Source organism: Salvelinus sp. IW2-2015, linkage group LG10 (assembly GCF_002910315.2).
Source record: "Salvelinus sp. IW2-2015 linkage group LG10, ASM291031v2, whole genome shotgun sequence".
NCBI lineage: Eukaryota > Metazoa > Chordata > Actinopteri > Salmoniformes > Salmonidae > Salvelinus > Salvelinus sp. IW2-2015.
Window position 1 is genome coordinate 20,056,309 of NC_036850.1, and position 21,957 is coordinate 20,078,265.

General features: G+C 46.0%; 1 protein-coding gene across 1 annotated transcript in view; it reads left to right on the forward strand.

The window, feature by feature from the left end:
* The window catches only part of LOC111969143 (pleckstrin homology domain-containing family A member 7), a 142,264-nt gene that overhangs the window by 75,721 nt on the left and 44,586 nt on the right, over window positions 1–21,957 (forward strand). The window contains exons 4-8 of the mRNA XM_070445479.1: window positions 1,605–1,688; window positions 16,161–16,281; window positions 17,390–17,504; window positions 18,863–18,970; window positions 19,516–19,613. Of these exons, the coding sequence (XP_070301580.1) occupies window positions 1,605–1,688; window positions 16,161–16,281; window positions 17,390–17,504; window positions 18,863–18,970; window positions 19,516–19,613 (526 nt within the window). The remainder of the gene's footprint in view (window positions 1–1,604; window positions 1,689–16,160; window positions 16,282–17,389; window positions 17,505–18,862; window positions 18,971–19,515; window positions 19,614–21,957) is intronic.

Below are 21,957 nucleotides of genomic sequence, written 5' to 3' on the forward strand. Positions count from 1 at the left end.
GTTCACAGTACTTTGATATTTCCCCTCCCCCAAAAACATCACAAAACGTAACTTTGCGAGAGAGATTGAAACAGTCTCAAAGCAAAAATGTCCTCATGTAAACAGCCTACTTAACTCCAACATGCTCTGATTTTACACGGAATTCAGGTGTAAGGAAGCATGAAATATTTCATTAGAGGTAAAGGGTGATTCATCTCATAATTCAGTTAGGACCGCAGCAGTCATCTGGATTGAATGACATATGTGACTTTTACTTATTTCTGCTAGACTGATTGGACAGTCAGTGCAGCAATAAATTGGCCCACATCATTGCCCTGGTTGTGTTGTCATTCTTAATTCTTATTTTTTATTTTTTATTTTACCCCCTTTTCTCCCCAATTTTTCGTGTTATCCAATCGCTAGTAATTACTATCTTGTCTCATCGCTACAACTCCCGTACGGGCTCGGGAGAGACGAAGGTCAAAAGCCATGCGTCCTCCGAAGCCTCTGGGAGGCTCTGACTTACACTTGGAGATCTGCACTATACAGTAGCACAGTGAGAAACACTACACTCACATACAGCATTCACACTCACACAGTCTGACCCAGAAGTCCCCATAATGATTAACGACCAGGTCAGTCTGGGTCAGAAGTCCTTGGAGTGATTAACGACCAGGTCAGTCTGGGTCAGAAGTCCTCATAATGATTAACGACCAGGTCAGAAGTCCTTGGAGTGATTNCAGGTCAGTCTGGGTCAGAAGTCCTCATAATGATTAACGACCAGGTCAGAAGTCCTTGGAGTGATTAACGACCAGGTCAGTCTGGGTCAGAAGTCTTCATAGTGATTAACGACCAGGTCAGTCTGGATCAGAAGTCCTCATAGTGATTAACGACCAGGTCAGTCTGGATCAGAAGTCCTCATAGTGATTAAAGACCAGGTCAGTCTGGATCAGAAGTTTCTGCCTGTGCATGTTCTGTACCTGGACAACCCTAAGTGGAAACGTATGGAATCCTGTCTGCTCCACTGCTCTTAAAGCTAATGTTGAATGAAGCAGAGACTTGTTCATAGAATTACTCTCTCTTACTGTCCGATGGGCACATCTGCTACGCAACTGCCATCCAAAGTGTGTAAAAAGTAAACAATTGATGTGGACGGTTTAGAGCAAATCACATCATTGTGTTATTTTTAATTCTTTCCACCACCATCGCTGCCCCCCTGTCCATCTCTTCTTTTATCCAACGATACAGGGATGCTTTAATGCCCTAGTTAAAGCGATGAATGACCCCATGTAATTGAAATCAATAAAGCCTGGCGAGCTGGTAGGGGAGAGTGCTGAGACTTACACATTGTGTGAAATAATATGAGCCCCTGCCTTGGCCATGCTTCAGCACTACCGCACATTCTACACTTTGCTGTGAAAGTCATTGGAAGTCTAGAAACTTAGTGTATTCCTGTAGAATGCCCAACAAGCAGCCAGTGACCAATTCATCAGTGCACAAAATAGTGGAGTGATCAAGCAGAAATATGATTAATGACGGAATACTAATTGTATTTTCTCCTTCGCTGTTGTTTTCACTCCTTCCCTCTCTTCCCTCCCTGTTCTCTCTCTCTCTGATGCTCTCAGCCATAACCAGAAGAGCACGTCGTTCCGACACCCTGTGACTGGACAGATATCTCCAGAAAACACTGAATATATGCTCCACGACAAGTGAGTGCACCTCTACTCTTTTTACTCAAGGAAGGTTATGATGTGGGCTTCAGTGTAACGTCTGGTTGGTCCAAGGTCATGCTGGGAGGAGATGAGAGTAGAGTGTAATTTAACTCGGATTAGAGTGTGAGATTGTCTGCTGCTTGTCCCAGGGATGAGATGAGGAGGAACAAAAACTGACTGCCTGAGGAATGCTTTCTATTAACTACAGTCATAGAAATGAACAATAATAATAATTATAATTATAAAACAAATTAAAAGGATGATCGCCATTCTATTCTTTATGGAAATGGGTTTCATAACTGCCTGCACTTGTGCAAGGCTGCTCCCAGTCCAGTTTTTTGTGTGTATTTTTAAGGTATTATCTTAATTGAATTGATGGTAATGAGCCAACTATGGTTCACATTATGTCTTTGACTGTGGCCATGGCAAGCCTGAAGCCATTCATCTGTCTGAAACGTCACAGTTGTTATGCTAATGATGGATATTATTACCACAGAGTTTTTCATCAGAGAGCAATATATAGAGTATTTTCTGCAGGTTATAGCTGGAGTCATGAAGTTGATTGTGTGAGTGGTACGGCCATGGTGGAGCCCCAGGTGGTGTGATGAGGTTGAATACCATGGGACCTAGTGTTAGCGACACATGCACAGAGTTGGTTTGACCTAGACGTACTGGGACTTATCTTTAAGTTGTAGCGTTGTAGAGCTTGCTGTAAGTGCCTCTAAAACATGGGAGATGACATGGCATGACTGATAGAAGAATTTGTATGTTTAAGATAATGACTAAAGTTTTCCACCCTGAAACTGTATAACTGTGTGAAATGTGTTAGAATCATAAGAATATAATCTGATGATGTGTGTAGCTTGGTTAGAATTATAACTAGGGCATTGGATTATTTTGTAGCTATGCAAGCAGGGAGCAACTGGGAGACGAGGTAACTATGTATGGGGGTAGTGGGAAAAGATACTGCCTGCCTAAGCAGGGAGTAGCCTATGATAAGAAACTTGTGTGTGTGTGTATAAAAAGACTTGCTCTGCACTAGGGGGGCAGAGTGCTCTCTGAATAAAGAATTGATCTATTGCAGGCTGAGACTGTCTTTCTTTGAACTGGAGATTTACAACCTTCAGGAATTAGACCGAGATATAAAATAGTTCAGTTAAAACATTGGGATGGAAATTCTCGTGACAATGACATTCCTGACATACAGAGGAAGGCTCTTAATTTGATCACTCTTTTGTTGCTGAGAATTGTCCTGTTTTGTTGCTGTGAAATGCAGATTTACATAAATTCACTGAAAACCCACATTAACACAAGGTTATATTAACAGTATTGCACTTTTCATGTAACTTTTGGCCAGCTAATAGCCTAACTACCGATCAAGAAACATTATGGACTAAACATTCAAATCCTGTTGCTGCGGGATGATTTTGTTGTGACAGTATAGGCCAAATTAATATCCTACATCTGTACCATGACTCATGTTAACTTTTCATGATAAATGGCCCTGATGTTACTAAACTTTCATTATGATGTATTAGAACAAAAACAGGACCACAGTTGAGTCATTTATCTTTCTGTCATGAATGTGTATGACAGGTGTCAACAACATAATTAAGGTGGTGTTATGTAGGCTTTAGGATGCATGGCTCGGTGTGTTAGTGTAGCAGAGAGGGTCGAGAGTGGTATCTGATCTCGACTGTCACAGTGCTTGAAAGGTAATTTGTAGGAGTGACATGAAGCTCATTGGGATTCCTCTCTTCTCCACCCCAACCCTCCTTTATCCCTCACATGGTACTGTTGAGCCAGGGATTTGTACACCATCAGGGGGTTTAAAAGTTAAAGTGCCCTGCCTTGCATATTCCCTGTACTGTAGGGGCCAAAGTAACTGAATTATTCTATTACTATCTAATACCAGATCAATGCTCAGTAGACCAGCCATGCTTAGAATAGTATTATACTCATTCTCTTCCCACAAGAATATGTGATGAGTCAAATGTATTTAAATAGGATGATTAATGTCCTCTGTGCATTGTCATAGTTTACTGTTGATACATTTCACACTATCATCAGTCCTTAAAATGCTGTCATCATCATAACCCTCCACTCCTAGTCAACCATACTGTAGACAGAGATCATAGATTTGAAAATGCTTGGAGCATTATGGGAATATCACAGAGGCCCATCAAGTAGGAGACAGGCAGCCCAATGCTCTTGGCACAGCCTGATTGATACCCCTCATTAGAGACTGTGTGTGGGGCCTGAGTTACAGCCGGGGCTACTTTCACTGTACACACACACACACACACACACACACACACACACACACACACACACACACACCCACACTACATACATACATACAACATACATACATACAACAATACATAACATACAACATACATAATACAGACACACACACACACACACACACACACACACACACACACAGAAAAACGCTGGGAGAGGTTATTATCCCACAGAGTTCACTGCCACCCAAGTGGCACACCCTTGACCTCTCACCCCATGCCACCTGTTCAGTGGTACATCCCTGCCCCCACTGTATGCTGATGGACTCTACCACACTACCAAAGCCAGTGAGTAGGGGGTGTATGCTAGGCTATAGAGTTTCTATCTCACAGCCAGTCTGTTAGGAGAAATATCACCCTCTTGGCATTCCTCTTTGTCCTCTTTTAAAGTGTATTGAATGCCTGTGGTGTGCAGGGGTAGAAGAAGCTAAAGTAGCAGGACTTATGAAGCCCCTTGACTCTCTGCTGGCTGATATTTATACTACGGCCAACTTGTTTTACTTCTCTCTATCCCTTCCTCCCAGTCATACTTTAGCTGTGGAAATAGAGCATCGTAACAGCTGGGGTACTGATGCACCCTGGGAGAAGCGTGTGTGTTGTGCAGTGATGATGCCTTCGCTCTGGCCTGCATATTGTAGAATAGAAGGAGGTGAAGCTGGTTGAGAGAATGCCAAAAGTGTGCAAAGCTGTCATCAAGGCAAAGTGTGGCTACTTTGAAGAATCTCAAATATAAAATATATTTTCATTTGTTTAATACTTTTTTGTTTACTACATGATTCCATATGTGTTATTTCATAGTTTTGACGTCTTCACTATTATTCTACAATTTAGAAAATAGTAAAAATAAAGAAAAGCCCTGGAATGAGTAGGTGTGTCCAAATTTTGACTGGTACTGTATATTAAGGCTGACCCCATTTAGTCGACTAGTCGATTGTTTGGTCGATAGGCTGTTAGCCGCTCAAGATTTTTTTTAGTTGAGCTGTGGAAAATATATACAAATAATTTCTGGCACACGAGACACCTGTCTGATTCACGCCTATCTGAGTGGACAAATCCATTGCGGAGGCTGCGGGGATGGCACACCAATATCACCAGTAGTACATTTACCTTCCCATCATTTCTATTCTACAATGTTTGTTTGGTTATGCCAATTTCTGTTAATGCATTCAATATACAGTATTATTATTACAGTCTTACTGTTGTCATTGTAGGAGTGGACATGTTGTTTACGGAGCGCCCAACCTTTTTCTTTCATTCCATTTACGAGTTGTCAATTTATTCATGTCTTTTGTTCGAAGCGCTCCTGTCAATCTTGAGTAAGGACATGCACCTGATTACGCATAGAAGTATGCATAGGCTACCTGACCTGCACACAAATGTAGACCTATAAATGTGCCCGTTTGGCGATCTAATGCTATTTCTGATTGCCTTAACTCACCATCACTGTGGAGCTTCTGAAAGTAATTTTTTATTCGCCTCAAACAGCAAGGAAACAAAGTCTGTTTTTACATCCATTGAGAATGACAATAGTTCCTCAACGTAGCCTATTTGAAAAATCTTTCCAGCTCTCTCCTTTTCGATAACAACTCAGCATGAAAGGGGGAAAAATGTCATGCTCTGATGAAATGAAATAGGTCTACCTGATTACTTCTTATCCCTTGTGCAAATAACCTATAGCTGTGTCTGTCTGACCGGAGCTCACTGGCGCAGGAAACTCTTAAAGGCCCCAGAATATTTTAGACATTGTTGCAAGCACCAGCTTGGGACTGGACCTAGTTGATAGTTGATACAATGTTTAAAGTTCTTTGGCTATGCATGGGCTGTCTGCAATGTGATTTATAGGAAAATTATTTTGATCAGAATATTTTCTACCTGGGGCTGCAATGTTTTTATTTGTTGGCTTTTTGTAGGCTATTTTTACATATTGTCAATGACAATAGAAGTTACCTTTTAGATTTGTATCATTTTCAGAGAATTTTGATAAAAATGTCACATTTACATTTTAGTAGACACTCTTATCCAGAGCATACATTTTCATACTTTTTTTTTATACTGGTCCCCCGTGGGAATTGAACCCACAACCCTTGCATTGCAATCGCCATGCTTTACCAACTGAGCGACACAGGACCATATGATATTGATTTTGAGATACAGTATGAAAACTTTATTCTAAATTAAATGAAACTGTTCCACGAAAATGTGCATATGAAAATCTGCAGGTCAGTAGAAATGGTACGGATAACTTGGCACTCCAAATGGAAAAGGTTGCCGACCGGTGGTGTAGCCTATTACCGGCAACTTCAGGAGCGTTTGGTCGAGAACATGTTTTTTTCCCTTCTGGTTAAGCTATATTGATCTCTGGCTCCCTCTTTAGAAATGTATGTATCTTCATTTTTAATCGCAGTGCTTAAAGCATCAGATAAGCTCAGTAGCCTACATATAGTTCATTTTATTCAAACATAGCGTGTGTCTATATATGCAAAAATACACATTTTAAAGTTTCCACCAATTGATTGGTTAAAAGAACAGACGACTTTCGGTCGACCAAGATTTTTTTTCATTGGGTACAGCCCTAAAATATGTGTGTATATATATATATACAGTGGGGAGAACAAGTATTTGATACACTGCCGATTTTGCAGGTTTTCCTACTGACAAAGCATGTAGAGGTCTGTAATTTTTTATCATAGGTACACTTCAACTGTGAGAGACGGAATCTAAAACAAAAATCCAGAAAATCACATTGTAGGATTTTTAAGTAATTAATTTGCATTTTATTGCATGACATAAGTATTTGATACATCAGAAAAGCAGAACTTAATATTTGGTACAGAAACCTTTGTTTGCAATTACAGAGATCATACGTTTCCTGTAGTTCTTGACYAGGTTTGCACACACTGCAGCAGGGATTTTGGCCCACTCCTCCMTACAGAYCTTCTCCAGATCCTTCAGGTTTCGGGGCTGTCGCTGGGCAATACGGACTTTCAGCTCCCTCCAAAGATTTTCTATTGGGTTCAGGTCTGGAGACTGGCTAGGCCACTCCAGGACCTYGAGATGCTTCTTACGGAGCCACTCCTTAGTTGCCCTGGCTGTGTGTTTCGGGTCGTTGTCATGCTGGAAGACCCAGCCACGACCCATCTTCAATGCTCTTACTGAGGGAAGGAGGTTGTTGGCCAAGATCTCGCGATACATGGCCCCCATCCATCCTCCCCTCAATACGGTGCAGTCGTCCTGTCCCCTTTGCAGAAAAGCATCCCCAAAGAATGATGTTTCCACCTCCATGCCTCACGGTTGGGATGGTGTTCTTGGGGTTGTACTCATCCTTCTTCTTCCTCCAAACACGGCGAGTGGAGTTTAGACCAAAAAGCTCTATTTTTGTCTCATCAGACCACATGACCTTCTCCCATTCCTCCTCTGGATCATCCAGATGGTCATTGGCAAACTTCCGATGGGCCTGGACATGCGCTGGCTTGAGCAGGGGGACCTTGCGTGCGCTGCAGGATTTTAATCCATGACGGCGTAGTGTGTTACTAATGGTTTTCTTTGAGACTGTGGTCCCAGCTCTCTTCAGGTCATTGCAGAGTAAAACTCTGAGAGACCTGCTGTACTCAGCCTCTCCAGCTTCATGAGGAACAGCTGCCGGTCCAACCCTAATCCGCCAGCTCTCCTCAGCAGCGCGCATGCTGATTCCCTCCAGCCAACATCAGTATGGTACAGCAGTCTCTGCACCGCCTTTAGCCGGAAAGCAGCCATCCTGCTCTCCAGTTCCACCAGGCCCTGTCCTCCTTCGTGGACGGTCATGTACAACACTGCTGCCTTCAGCCAGTGATGTCCAGACCAAAAGAAGTCCACCAGCTTGCGTTGCAGGTCTACAAGCAGACCGGCGGGGGGGGTTGAGGACAGCCAGTTTATGCCACAAGGAAGATGCCACCATGTTGTTAATTATCAGCACCCTCCCTCTATATGACACTTGGGACAGGAGCCACATCCACCTGGCCAGTCTTGACACCACTGCCTGTGACAGCCCCTCCCAGTTCTTCCTGACCCACCTCTCCGAGCCCAGGTACACCCCCAACACTTTAAGCCCTTCACAACCCCACTGCAAACCCCCTGGAAGCAGAGGAGGAGCCCTATCCCCCCATGCTCCACATAACAGAGCTTTGCTCTTTCCCCAGTTTACCTTGGCTGATGAAGCTCCCTCGTACACCTTCAGACTGGTCTCTAGTGCCAGCATATCTTGACCATCCCTGACCATCACAGAAACATAATCTGCATATGCTGACACTGCTATTCCTGTCACCACATCCATGCCTGTCCAGCACACTCCCTGCAGTCTCCTGCGTAGCAGTCCTAAAAAAGGCTCAATGGCTAGTGTGTATAGCTGCCCAGATAGAGGGCATCCTTGTCTAATGCCCCGTCTCACCCAGCGGGCCTACTGAGCCCCCCTCCCACCTTAACCATACATGACGCCCCAGCATACAACAGCTTCACACAGGTCACAAAACTCTTCCCAAACACAGACATCACATTAAACAGATACTCATGATCCACTCTATCAAAAGCCTTCTCTTGATCTAAAGAGACCAGTCCAAAGTTCACATTAGAACCTCTCGACAAGTCCAACATGTCCCTAATTAAGAACAAGTTGTCCGTGATTGAGCGTCCCGGTACACAATATGTCTGGTCCTTGTGTATTATAGAGTCCAGATGGGACTTCAGTCTGTTAGAAAGGACCTTGGCAAATATCTTGTAGTCCGCACAGAGTAATGCCACAGGCCTCCAGTTCTTAAGTTCACACAAGTGGAAGTCCATCGACCCCCAGTGCACGACCGGGGGACATCTGGGTTACGGCCTCTGCCAGTTCATGTGACAACAGAGGAATGTCCATTTCATCCCTCTGTGCCCGAGAGAGCTTAGGGAGTCCTGCGAACAAGACCTGAGCACACATAGGATCACACATTTCTGCCCTATACAATTCAGTATAAAACTCCACAGTCCGCTCCCGCATCTCCCCCACCACAGAGGTCACCCGCCCATCAGACAGCCGTAGACAATGCATACCCTTGGCTTCACTGCTCTGTCTTTCCAAACCAAAGAAGGAGGAGCTGGGAGCATCCATCTCCTTGAGCATGGAGAACCTAGCTCTTACAAGTGCTCCCTCTGCTTTAACCTGGAAAGAACTACCCAGGTCCCTATGTAATTCGGCTAAATTAGCCTGGAGGCCTACATTGCCTTGCCCCACCATCTCTACCTCCATCTCACTAATACACCGCTCGAGTTCCCCCAATACTCTCCTAGCCTCTGAGGATGAGAGAGCTGTGTACTGTTGACAGAAAAGCCGAATTTGCACTTTCCCCACATCCCACCATTGACTCAGACTCATACTCCTCTTCGCTGCCCCCACCTTTCCCAAAAATTCTGGAAACCTGAGCAAAAAGTGCCATCTTGTAAGAGCTTTACATTGAACTTCCAATAAGATACCTGCCGGGGCCCTGGTGAAATAGACAGCCGAGCCATGGTTATGTGGTGATCCGAAAACCCCACTGGGAGAATGGTAGCGCCCAACAGCCTATTGCTCTGATTCCTGGACATGTAAAACCCCACTGGGAGAATGGTAGCACCCAGCAGCCTATTACTCTGATTCCTGGACATGTAAAACCCCACTGGGAGAATGGCAGCGCCCAGCAGCCTATTGCTCTGATTCCTGGACATGTAAAACCCCACTGGGAGAATGGGTAGCGCAACAGCCTATTTGCTCTGATTCCTGGACATGTAAACCCCACTGGGAGAATGGTAGCGCCCAACAGCCTATTACTCTGATTCCTGGACATGTAAAACCCCACTGGGAGAATGGTAGCGCCCAGCAGCCTATTGCTCTGATTCCTGGACATGTAAAACCCACTGGGAGAATGGTAGCGCCCACAGCCTATTGCTCTGGATTCCTGGACATGTAAAAACCCCACTGGAGAATGCGTAGCGCCCACAGCCTATTAGCTCTGATCCTGGACATGTAAAACCCCACTGGAGAATGGTAGCGCCCAACAGCCTATTTGCTCTGATTCCTGGACATGTAAAACCCACGGGAAGTTAAAGGCCCCCAAAAAACCAAGGCCTATTACTCTGATTCCTGGACATGTAAAACCCACTGGAGAATTGGTAGCGCCCAACAGCCTATTGCTCTGATTCCTGGACATGTAAAACCCCACCAGGAGAATGGTAGCGCCCAACAGCCTATTGCTCTGATTCCTAGACATGTAAAAACGATCAAGTCGGGCTGCACTCACCCTAGCCCCAAAGACCTTCACCCTTGTATACTGTCTTGTGTTGGGATGTTTAGTTCTCCAAACATCCACTAGGTCAAACTGATTAATGATGTCCCTTAACACTCCCACTGACACTGAATGAGGCTCTTCCCCATTTCTGTCTTTTGTAAAATCCATTGTACAGTTCCAGTCACCAGTGTCTCCTCAGGTGCTACTTGTGAGAGTTCCTGTCTAAGACTCCCAAATAGAACCCCTCTTTCTCTCCCTGTGTTAGGCGCATACACATTTATAAAGACAAAACCCATGTTGTTAATTTCTGCTTTAACAACAAGCAACCTACCCCTACACACCTCCTTTGAGGAGCAAATTTTTACAGACAGACCCGGTGCAAAAAGGACTGCCACCCCTGCACTAAGATTTGTCGCATGGCTCAACACACTTGCCCCTTTCCACCAGAGCCCCCAATCGACTTCATTCAACACATCACTATGCGTCTCCTGCAGAAACAACACCTGTACTTTTTTTTGTTTTACATATTCACCCAACACACTCCTCTTTCCTGCATCTCTGGCGCCATTTATATTGAGCGATCCTACCCGAAGAGTCTCCATAAGAAGCTGGAGAAAAGCCAGCAGAGAAATAGACCAATAGCAAAGCTCAAAAAGCCCCAGTGTCAGAAAGAAATTAAACATTTAAACAGTGTCTGAAGGTAAACCTTTACGCACTGTTGTGACCCACTTCCTAAACCGTTTCTTGGGTGAGAGGACACCATGCCCCTCATTTCTCATAGCATGTTGTACTGATCTTACAAACTTTCTAGGATCAGGAAAAAAAGCCTCAAGATTAACTTTTTTTCCCTTAGTCTCATTCAGGAACCTTGTCAGTTCTCTCAACGTGTACTTAGACCGCTCTGGTTGACTGGCTGTCAGCTCCGGGCCAATTGAAGAGGAGTCTGAAAAAAATAACTCATCATCCTCTTCCTCAGACTCACTTTCCTCCTCATCTCTATCTCCCACCCTGACCACCTGCCCTTTCTCTCTGGTTAGGGCCTCACCCACAGCAACAGGCAACATTTCCATGGTGCCTTTGTCCACACCCCTTTTCCGCTTGACACCCTCCTCCTCCCCCCCTAATCTCTTACACTTCCCCACTATACTCTCCTCATCCACTAGAATAACCTGACTAGACCCAGTATCATCTACACCACCCTCCATAGCATGACTAGGGCCAGCCTCAGCTACCCCACCATCCATAGCCTGACTAGACTCAGCCTCTGCTATACCACCATCCATAGCCTGCCTAGACCCAGCACCCTCTACACCACCTTCCATAGCATAACTAGGCCCAGCCTCAGCTACCCCACCATCTCTAGCCTGACTAGACCCAGCCTCTGCTTCCCCACCATCTCTAGCCTGACTAGACCCAGCCTCCACTACCCCACCATCTCTAGCCTGATTAAACTCAGCTTCAGCTACCCCACCATCTCTAGCCTGACTAGGCCCAGCCTCTGCTGTCTGCATCTCTTTACCCCTTGCACTTTGACCTCGATTTCCCCCACTGGCGCTTGTACCCTCACCTTGTCTACGGCCTTTATGTGGGCACGCAAAGCTCTTGTGCCCCAAATCCCCACATTCAAAACATCGTAGACTATCTGTGCTGGCAACCTGCATAGAGCCCCTCCCCATGCCTCACTTTAAAATGCACATTTAGCTGTTGCTCATTGTTATTCAGAAACATAAACACTTGCCTCCGGAACGAAACAACGTGTTTAACGGCATCTGCCTGAAAACCTGCCGACAGTACACGAAAACCGCTAGCAAACTTACCAAAACGACTCAGCTCTTTCCTGATTTGATCATCCGTAATAAACGGAGGCAAATTTGCCACTACCACTCTTGTTGAAGGGGTAGAGAGAGGTGAAATTGACACCAACACATCCCTTACAAATATTCCGCTAGCAATTAGCCTACCAACCAAATTAGCCCTTTTCATGAACACAACCACAGCTTTGTTCATTCTAGAAGCAGAATGTATAAATTCAGCTCCTACCTGTTCACCGACCGCGAGCAGAACCTCCTCCACCTTAACGCCGTTCTCAGGAACACACCTGAATCTGTGTGCTGTGTCTCCTCCGCGCTAGGCTGAGAAGCCATTGCGCACACCACACAAAGTTACTCTGTCCTCTTCCACCCTAACTTTGAAAAACAAAAATCCACACAAAACACTCAACCTCCAAAAACACACACACACACACACACACACACACACACACACACACACACACACACACACACACACAGACACACAGACACACAGACACACAGACAGACAGAGACACACAGAGAGAGTCATGTTCCGCCTAAAGCAGAGTTATTACACGGGCCAGTTAAAGACTTGCAAGCTGACTGTAGGTGTATTATTTATGCAGAATGTTATGAAAATGATTAGTCAGCTAAAAATTACTTGTTGTCATATAATGAAAGTTGCCGGAGCACAAGGTGGGTGGCTCTATCAAAATGAACTGATTGAGATAGAAAGAATATAATGACTTTGCCTACAGTGCGTTTCCTTTGTGCTGTATCACAGAGGAGATATCTGGGTTTGCTGTGTTCCTGCTCTGTAGCAGAACTGTTGCTGAGGCTGGGCTGGACTTGGGCTGCAGTGTTTGCTGAGAGTAGGCTGAGGCCATTCCTCTCAGGTGGTAGGTAACATATTTGGCCCCAGGCCTTTCTCTCTGATGTGGAATATTGCTCTTTTATTCCACCACATCCCACAGCAAATTTCCCAGGGAACGCTTCAAAAGACAGCAGAGGTAGACAGCATGAAAGCTGCAAATGAAACAGGCGAGGGTCCCCTTGGTGCGGAGGGAAATGTGCTGTAAAAATGTTGGATGGGATCCAGAGAGTTGGAACTAAGTTTTTTAGTTCCATCAGTCAGTCCCTCGCCTTTGGCTGTGCCTCTGTGTTTTTATGTCCTGCACCAGCCTCCCTGGCCTAACACATCCCAATACTCTCCTCTTCAAAGCTGCACAGGACACCGGCACGGCCGACAGGAAAAACACACTCTCTTCATGTTCAGGCAGAACAATGCAGGGGTCCAGTGTCAGTAGGGTGGAGTGGGCGGTAAGCACGGTTTCCTAGTGCTGGTTTTCCTAGTGCTTTCCTACACACTGAGGAAGAGCACACACTTACACTGAGGAAGAGCACACACTTACACTGAGGAAGAGCACACGCTTACACTGAGGAAGAGCACACACTGAGGAAGAGCACACACTTACACTGAGGAAGAGCACTCTATTATGCCAGAGGAGGTACTTTTCAGAAATCTAATATCTGTACTATATAACAATGAGGACATTAGGCTTATTCAGTTTAATCTTCTTGAGTACTTGCTTTGAAGTGAACCTACAGCCACCGGCTTTCTCTAAACATCCCAGCCCCTGCCTTCGTTTCCAGAGAGCGGTGAGTTCTGTGAGTGATGCCCAGAATGGACGGCTCTGTGTAGGCGGCACTTTCATGGCTGTCTGAGTGTCACAGAGGAGTGAACCTCTGAGTGAAGCTTCCCTCCTACACACACAAACACACCACTGAGATGGCAGGGACACATGGTCAATGGAGAGGTTTTTAAAAGGTTGAGCAGCGCAGACGGACCTCAGCTTGCTCCCTAAGGCTTTAAAGTCTGCTACTGACACGCTCCTAACATCATTCTATGACTGTCACTATTATAGAACAACTATGGTGAGGGTCATTTCAATGAAACTGTGCCCTTATCTAGTACTGAAATGACTCAGTCAATTAATCATAGGTAATACATGTCATTTRAAAATGTCAAAGTTCATTCCTAGCCCTGTGCATGTCCGTTTGAGGGTTTGAGTTTCAGGCATATCCTCTGCATGGTGTAATTAACAGACAGGCTGGTTTGTCAGTAAGACATCTTCAATTTCAGCCCTAAGCAACTCTGATCCCACAGCCACCWCTTCTCCTGAACTCAGCATCCTCTTTACACTATCTGCTATGAATAGGAAAGAACCACAAATAACCTAACAAGTGAAAAGTGCCTGATAGAGATGTAATACACCGTTTTATCCTTAAACCTACGTAAAGAAGGGCCTCCTAGTGGAGCTACTAACATGTCTGTCTCAGCGGGCTGCAGACATTGTACCATCCTCACACAGACTTCTTGCTCATGAACCTACCGTAAATAGCWGAGGATTACCTTATCAAGAATGTTGTGTGAGCAGCACGCCCATATAAACTGGCAGTAAACTGATTAGGCATAGCTACCTCTGTGATGAATGAWACACTCTCACAACCACTTGTAAACACAAACAGACCCATTTGTTCTTGACTTGATCACYCCTCAGCCCCCAATGTCAGAGAGCATTTTGTCAGTTCATTTATTATTGAAGTACTATTGAACAAGGCTCTGGAGATTCTACAGCTGGTAATTGGGTTATATTGACTTCAGGAGCAGTGAACCTATACAGTGACTTGTCTGAACCTGACATCAGGAGATGGGAGGAGCTGTGTTACGCCTCAGTACTTCATTTGTAATTAATGTCATTATTTGTTTACCCAGCCCCTCGGGAATACTATGTTTTTATCGAAGGGGCACGTTAATTAATTGTAGAAGGACACGTTAATTAATTGTAGAAGGACACGTTAATTGCTAACTTTCCTCTGTTCTAATGAACCTTATTACAAAGAGAAAGCCCCTATGGCCTTCTTGGAACATAGATTTCCCATAATCCCTCTTCCTGCTGAAGTTTCCAGGCGGTTTGCCCATTACGCTCACTACAATCTGTGTAACAGTGTGACATGGGTCATTCCTGGGCATTCCAGGGCAAAGCAGATTCCTGCTTTATCCTCAGGGAGCAACCACCTAGGTGCCCTTAAACTGGAATGGAATGTACTATGAGTAGCTGTACTTGAGGCCAGATATTGGGAGAACCTGGTTACAGATGTAGGATCTTAATTTGAGCCAGTTTGCTACAGCAGGAAAATTATTATTATTATGTGGATTATAATTAATGGACATTTTTTGTAGGGCTTGATACATTTTTGGTTAGGGCAAATCAAGTCTGACATTTTAAAGTGGAAATTATAAACTTTAGAAGCCTTTTTAAACCTTGAATACACTATACGTTTGCATTTCCTGCTCGGAAGGAAAATGATCAGCAACAAAAGAGTGATAAAATTAAGATACTACATCTGTAGATATGAAAATCAACCAGCTTCTCTTGTTATGCCAGTGAACTGGAACGGATTGTATTTCTTACAAAAACAGTTCCTGGCTGTAACAATGTGATGATGTCATGAGGAAACGTGTGGTGTAATTTGGAAAGCTTGGGTGTTCTTTGCTGAGTGAGTGTGTTATCTAATGGATGTAAATATGCTGAAGTTTTTGTCTGGAGGTCAGGACACCCCATGTGTGTGTGTGTGTGTAGGGGTTTGTGTGTGTGTATGTGAGAGAGCGAGAGAGAGAAAGATAGATAAAGAGAGAGTGGATATTTGATCATGAGAAAGCTCATCTGCGGTAGCTCTGGTATCTCTGCTCTGGGTCTTTGTGTTAGAGGTCATGTGGAGGTGGAAAAGTTATTTGTCGTATAACATGTCCTCTTATGAAACAAGACATGCCAGCCCCAGGGACAGTGTCAGACAAAGTGTTACTTGAGTGGCTGCTACAAAAAGTCCTGCCTGTTAACATAGCTGTAAATGCATTGGCTGTGACAGGTCGTGTGGCAGGAAGTTGTCGTTTCCTCTCTGAGAACCCATCCCTTAAGTTAACCCTGGCTCCCTTTAATGCAGATCCACTACAGAGGAATGGTGGTGTTGGTGAGATACTAGCATGACCGCTCATGTCTATGTCATTGATTTCCTTCTGTGCTGCCTCCCCTGCAGGACAGAGTCCCGGGGCATGTYCAAGCCACCGCCACCGGYCAGTCAGAGGCCCCCCAGCATGGTCAGCCAGACTTCCAAGGCWGTGACCTCATCAACAGTGGAYGYCACCTCAGGGTCAAAGGTGAGAAAACGCCTCTTTTTTATGAGCATGTGTTGTTTTCTCAGTGCGTTTCATTTATTTGGATCTATCCCACACCAGTGTTGCAGTGTAAAGCGTTTGAATTGATATTGTTTCTAAGGGTACTGGGAGAATGTTAATGCTCATGCTGGAGAATTGGTTTAATCTCCTCCAGAACACTCTCTCATTTTGATTAATGGATGTAGACTGTAATAGGTTAGTGATTTTCTTCAAGCCCAGTGAAACTCAATTAAACCTCCACAGTGGTTGGCCATGGATTCACTATGTGCATACTGTGCATWTAAAAGGCTTTACTCAAAGGGTTTAGTAAAGGAACAGTATTAGAAGATGAAACGGCCGCTATTGTATGTTTTGAAGGCACAGGTGAGGAAGTGACACTCCATAGAATGGCCTTGTCCCCTTCTTATAAGGATCATACTTCCACAGAGGGCAGATGAGGGCAGTGAGGCTGTCTTCCAGACCCTGTGGTCTCCTTTGCTCTGCCACTGACATGGCTGTGGTCCATCTTCAGGACATTGGCAGTCCAGTACTCACATGAGACCCAGCTGCCCATCTGTAAAGTGATTTAGTGGCTCTTCCTTGACCCTTCCCAGGCCACATAMACCTGACTGTCTCCAGCTTCCAGAAAAAGCCTGCCAGCCTCCYCTCCCTTCTTCCCCCGTGGCCCAGCTYTGCCAGGCTGAGAGGGGTGGCCATGCTGGGTGGCATGACAGGGCTATCTGCCAACTCACTATCGCCTCTCCAGTCTGACTGACGGGTGTTGACRTTAGTGAGTGTTGAGGCAGCACACGCCTGCCTGCCTGGCTAGCTGTAAAATGACCTCCTGGCTGTCTCAGTAATGCTTCAGRCCTGTGAGTGAGAGACARCATTGTGTCAGCATCATATGAGCTGTCTCAAACCAATCAATCCCCAGTCAACCTATCAACACAATCATAGTAACACAACACTCTTCAGCTACACACAGCTCCCAAACACATKCACTGACTTGACTGGGACTCTAAGCACTGCAGTAGGCGTATAAGTATTCCTATAGAACAGTGCCTCTACGGTTGTGAAAGTAGCTCTCCTAAGATTGTTGTACCTGTGTTAGAAGCAGCACCTCATCAGACCTCATGTCAACGTGTTGTCTGCTATCAGAGGTGCCAGTCATTTCAAGCAGAGTGTCAGACAGGGCATTATTGATGACCACTTGCTCATTCTCAATGGTAAGCACAGTATGGATTTGCTTTAAAATTCACTGTCTATGTATACAATAAGGGGAACGTTGAGTTTCCAATCACAGTACAGTGAATATGTGACTACACAATGCTTTCTAATATCTGCTAAACTTAAATAAGGCTGTTCTCTTCACGGTTCTCCTGACAAACGCTGTGTAGATTTCCTAATGCTCTGCATGCTTGGCTGGCCGTACAGTAGTTTCAGTAATTAGTGCATGTTTTTGCCAGCTGTGGRGGAGGAAATGGCATATAATGATCCCCTGCAATGGAAACCTAACTCAACTGTTGCTAGGGTGCAATCTGATTTGGCTCAGTTGAACATTCATCTGAAATCATCTGTGAGATTCAGAGGGAGAAAACCAGTGGGCCTTGAAAGAATGATACTGTGCCTCATCAAATCTTAATGTATGACTATAATACTGCATTCCCATTTGGGTGAAGTGTGCTTGCTTGTCATATGAGGTGCTGAAATTAGAAGGTTAAAGCTAAATCAAATGAGAAAAAGAGAGAAACACAAAGGAGAAAGTTAATAACTAAAATGACTAACTTCAAACATTTGTGGGCCCCAGTCTCAAAATCAAAATGTTGTTCTTAATCTAATCATCAAACATGCAGTAACACCTAATGATCTCTGTAAACATGGGACTGAATGGTCATACAGTAACACCTAATGATCTCTGTAAACATGGGACTGAATGGTCATACAGGTAATGGCTACTCATGATGTAGCTTAGCTAAGGGCAGTGTGTTGGGGTCTAGTGGTAAACTGTCCTCCACTCTAACGGGAAAACACATACATCTCACGTCGATATTACATCTCTGTCATATTATGTCATGTCATTTACAGTGGCCTTCCACTTAATGCATAATCAGGCTACGTAATGATGAGAGTCCAGGTCTATGAGAATGTACTACAGTATTAATGACTGTGACCTTGTGGACTCTGGCTGAGTAAACAGGGAACGACAGTCATCATTTCTCATTATGAACCCCTTCTATGGATCTCTATTTACCGAGAGGACGGAGGGACGGAGGGAGCATGAGAGAGATGTCTCTTTAGGGGTGAGGTATAAGAGGACCACACCCAGGGTGATTGTCTCCTGTTGACTCATGCCCCCTGGGGGGGTGGCACGGGGGTGTAACACCCCTGAGGCAGGCCAGAGGGGTGAGATTTAAGACCCTGACATGTGTAACACGTCATCGACTCATAAGCAGTGTTTAGACAGACAGGCAATGGATTGATGGTTGCAGAACACTAATGAATCATTCATAACAGGATTCTGATTATTCCCCAGCTATGGTTTTTAATTAGAATGTGCATTAGAATGTGATGTTGTATTGCTGAGAGGGCTTTACATTCCATGTTGTGTTTCCCCTCCAGGACAGCTCTGGAATGAGACTGTGGAAGAGGAAGTGGTTTGTGTTGTCGACTATCTGCTTGTTTTATTACAAAGGTGAAGTCACCACAGGCACACGGGCCAGGGTTTAATTGAGACTAATTAAAATAGTCGCAGGGTGAATTGATTTGGTTATGAAATCCAAGCCAGTCCTCTTAATTCCAAGTCGTCGTGCTCTCAGTGGAGCTAACCTTTCAATCAGAGAGACATGACTGGAATTAGAAAAAGGTTCTGTTCTGTCACAGGCTATTCTCTCTCCCTTCTGTCTTTTTCTTTCTCTATTTTTCCCTCTTTCTTTCACCTCTCCGCCATTCATCACACTGAGCTAGAGATAAGCCTCCAGTCCTGCTGCTGCCACCACAGCGGCTCCTTGAATCATCCTTGAATTATGTCTCTCCAATTACATTTCCCACAGTCACGAATCACCATGCAGGAACATAATGGTGCATTGATGAAGCAGTTATATCATGCTATTTATAAACAGGTAGAATCATTCAAGTAGTCAAGGCAGTGGGCAGCGGTGAGTGTGGTGTGTGGTGGGTTGTTGTGTATTGTGTGATAATGGTCACCTCTTGTGTGTGTGTGTGTGTGTATCCCTCTAGACAGCAGAGAGGAGACGGTTTTGGGAGCATCCCCCTGCCAGTTATGTCATCGCCCTGTGGAGCCTGATGACCACATCAGCCGCAAGTATGCCTTCAAGGTAAGACTAGAGGGCAAGGGTGGAACTAGCTCGGCACCGAATGGAAAATACTGTTACCAGCTACCTCACAGTCTAACCAAGCGCATGAATTGAGACACAGACTGGATATATGGGGTTTTCAACTGTGAAGGAAATGCTAACTAACAGGCATTAGATAAAGTGCTTCACCTTGGTTACAGAGTTAGCAGTCACACAGCCAGGGCCTGTGTGGGCAAGCCAGACAACGTGGGCAGTGCTCCCTCTGATTAGTGTCAGACTGGTGGGCTGTTATAACACTCCCATTCTTACCACATCAGTCTGGATCCTTTCTTTAAAAGCACAGAGATTCATCAAAAAACCTACACAATCTGGACTAAGACTGGCTCTTCCAATGTCTGCTTTGGCCCGTTGCCTGTGCTATGTCGCTTTGACCTGTGAGCTTTCAGTGTGGGCCTTTCATGCAAACCCATTTAATTCACAAGAACACTAAGTGGGAAATGTGACTTCATACTTACTGTACCTCTCATCTGCTATTTTCATAACACGACATGCACCAAACACTTGAGGCCTGTAGGTCTCAATAATGTACAGTTTCAGGGAGTATCAGCCCCAGTAGGTATCTTATCCTGGTCTGAGGTACAGTATCTGTCACTTTAAAGGTCTGTTTGGTAGTGGTGTTACTGATGCTGCTCTGCTCTCTGGCCCCTGTCCTGTACTGTCAGTCAGTCAGCAGGCCCCTGTCATCACCAGTAGAGCTTTAGGATAGCAGCACTCTGAACCCCACCACAGTCCTCCAAACCCCTCTCCTCTCTCACACTCTCCAAAACCTCTCCTCTCCACACTCCTCCAAACCCCTCTCCTCTCCACACTCCTCCAAGCCCCTCTCCTCTCCACACTCTCTAGCCCCTCTACTCTCCACTCCTCCAAGCCCCTCCCTCTCCACATCCTCCCCTTTCCTCCTCCAAGCCCCTCTCCTCTCACACTCCTCAAGCCCCTCCCTCTTCCACACTCCTCCAAGCCCCTCTCCTCTCCACACTCCTCCAAACCCCTCTCCTCTACCACACTCCTCCAAACCCTCTCCTCTCCACACTCTCCAAACCCCTCTTCCTCTCCACACTCCTCCAAGCCCCTCTCCTCTCCACACTCCTCCAAGCCCCTCTCCTCTCCACACTCCTCCAAGCCCCTCTCCTCTCCACACTCCTCCAGCCCCTCTCTCTCCACACTCCTCCAAGCCCCTCTCCTCTCCACACTCCTCCAAGCCCCTCTCTCTCCACATCCAGCCCCTCTCCTCTCCACACTCCTCCAAGCCCTCTCCTCTCCACACTCCTTCCAAGCCCTCTCCTCTCCACACTCCTCCAGCCCCTCTCCTCTCACACCCCTCAGCAGTTCTCCTCTCCACACTCCTCCAAGCCCTCTCCTCTCCACACTCCTCCAAGCCCCTCTCCTCTCACCACTCCTCCAAACCTCTCCTCTCCACACTCTCCATCAAAGCCCTCTCCTCCCACACTCCTCCAAACCCTCTCTCTCCACAACTCCTCAAGCCCTCTCCTCTCCACACTCCTCCAAGGCCCTCTACTCTCCACACTCCTCCAAGCCCCTCTCCTCTCCACACTCCTCCAAGCCCCTCTCCTCTCACACTCTCCAAGCCCCTCTCCCTCTCCACACTCCTCCAAGCCCTCTCCTCTCACACTCTCCAACCCTCCTCCACACTCCTCCAAGCCCCTCTCCTCTCCACACTCCCAACCCTCCTCTCACACTCTCCAAACCCCTCTCCTCTCCACACTCCTCCAAACCCTCTCCTCTCACACTCCTCCAAACCCCTCTCCTCTCCACACTCCTCCAAGCCCTCCCCCCTCTCCTCTCCACACTCCTCCAAGCCCCTCTCCTCTCCACACTCCTCCAAGCCCCTCTCCTCTCCACACTCTCCAAGCCCCTCTCCTCTCCACACTCCTCACAGCCCCTCTCCTCTCCACACTCCCCAAGCCCCTCTCCTCTCCACACTCCTCCAAGCCCCTCTCCTCTCCACACTCTCCAAGCCCTCTCCTCTCACCACTCCTCAAGCCCCCTCTCTCACACTCCTCTAAGCCCCTCCCTCCACACTCCTCCAAGCCCTCTCCTCCACACCCCTCCAAGCAGTCTCTTCACACTCCTCCAGCCCCTGCTCTCCACACTCTCCAAGCCCCTCTCCTCTCCACATCTCCAAGCCCCTCTCCTCTCCACTCTCCAAGCCCCTCTCCTCTCCACACTCCTCAAGCCCTCTCCTCTCCACACTCCAAGCAGTTTTCCTCTCCACCACTCCTTCCAAGCCCCTCTCCTCTCCACACTCCTCAAGCCCCTCTCCTTCGCCACACTCCTACAAGCTAGT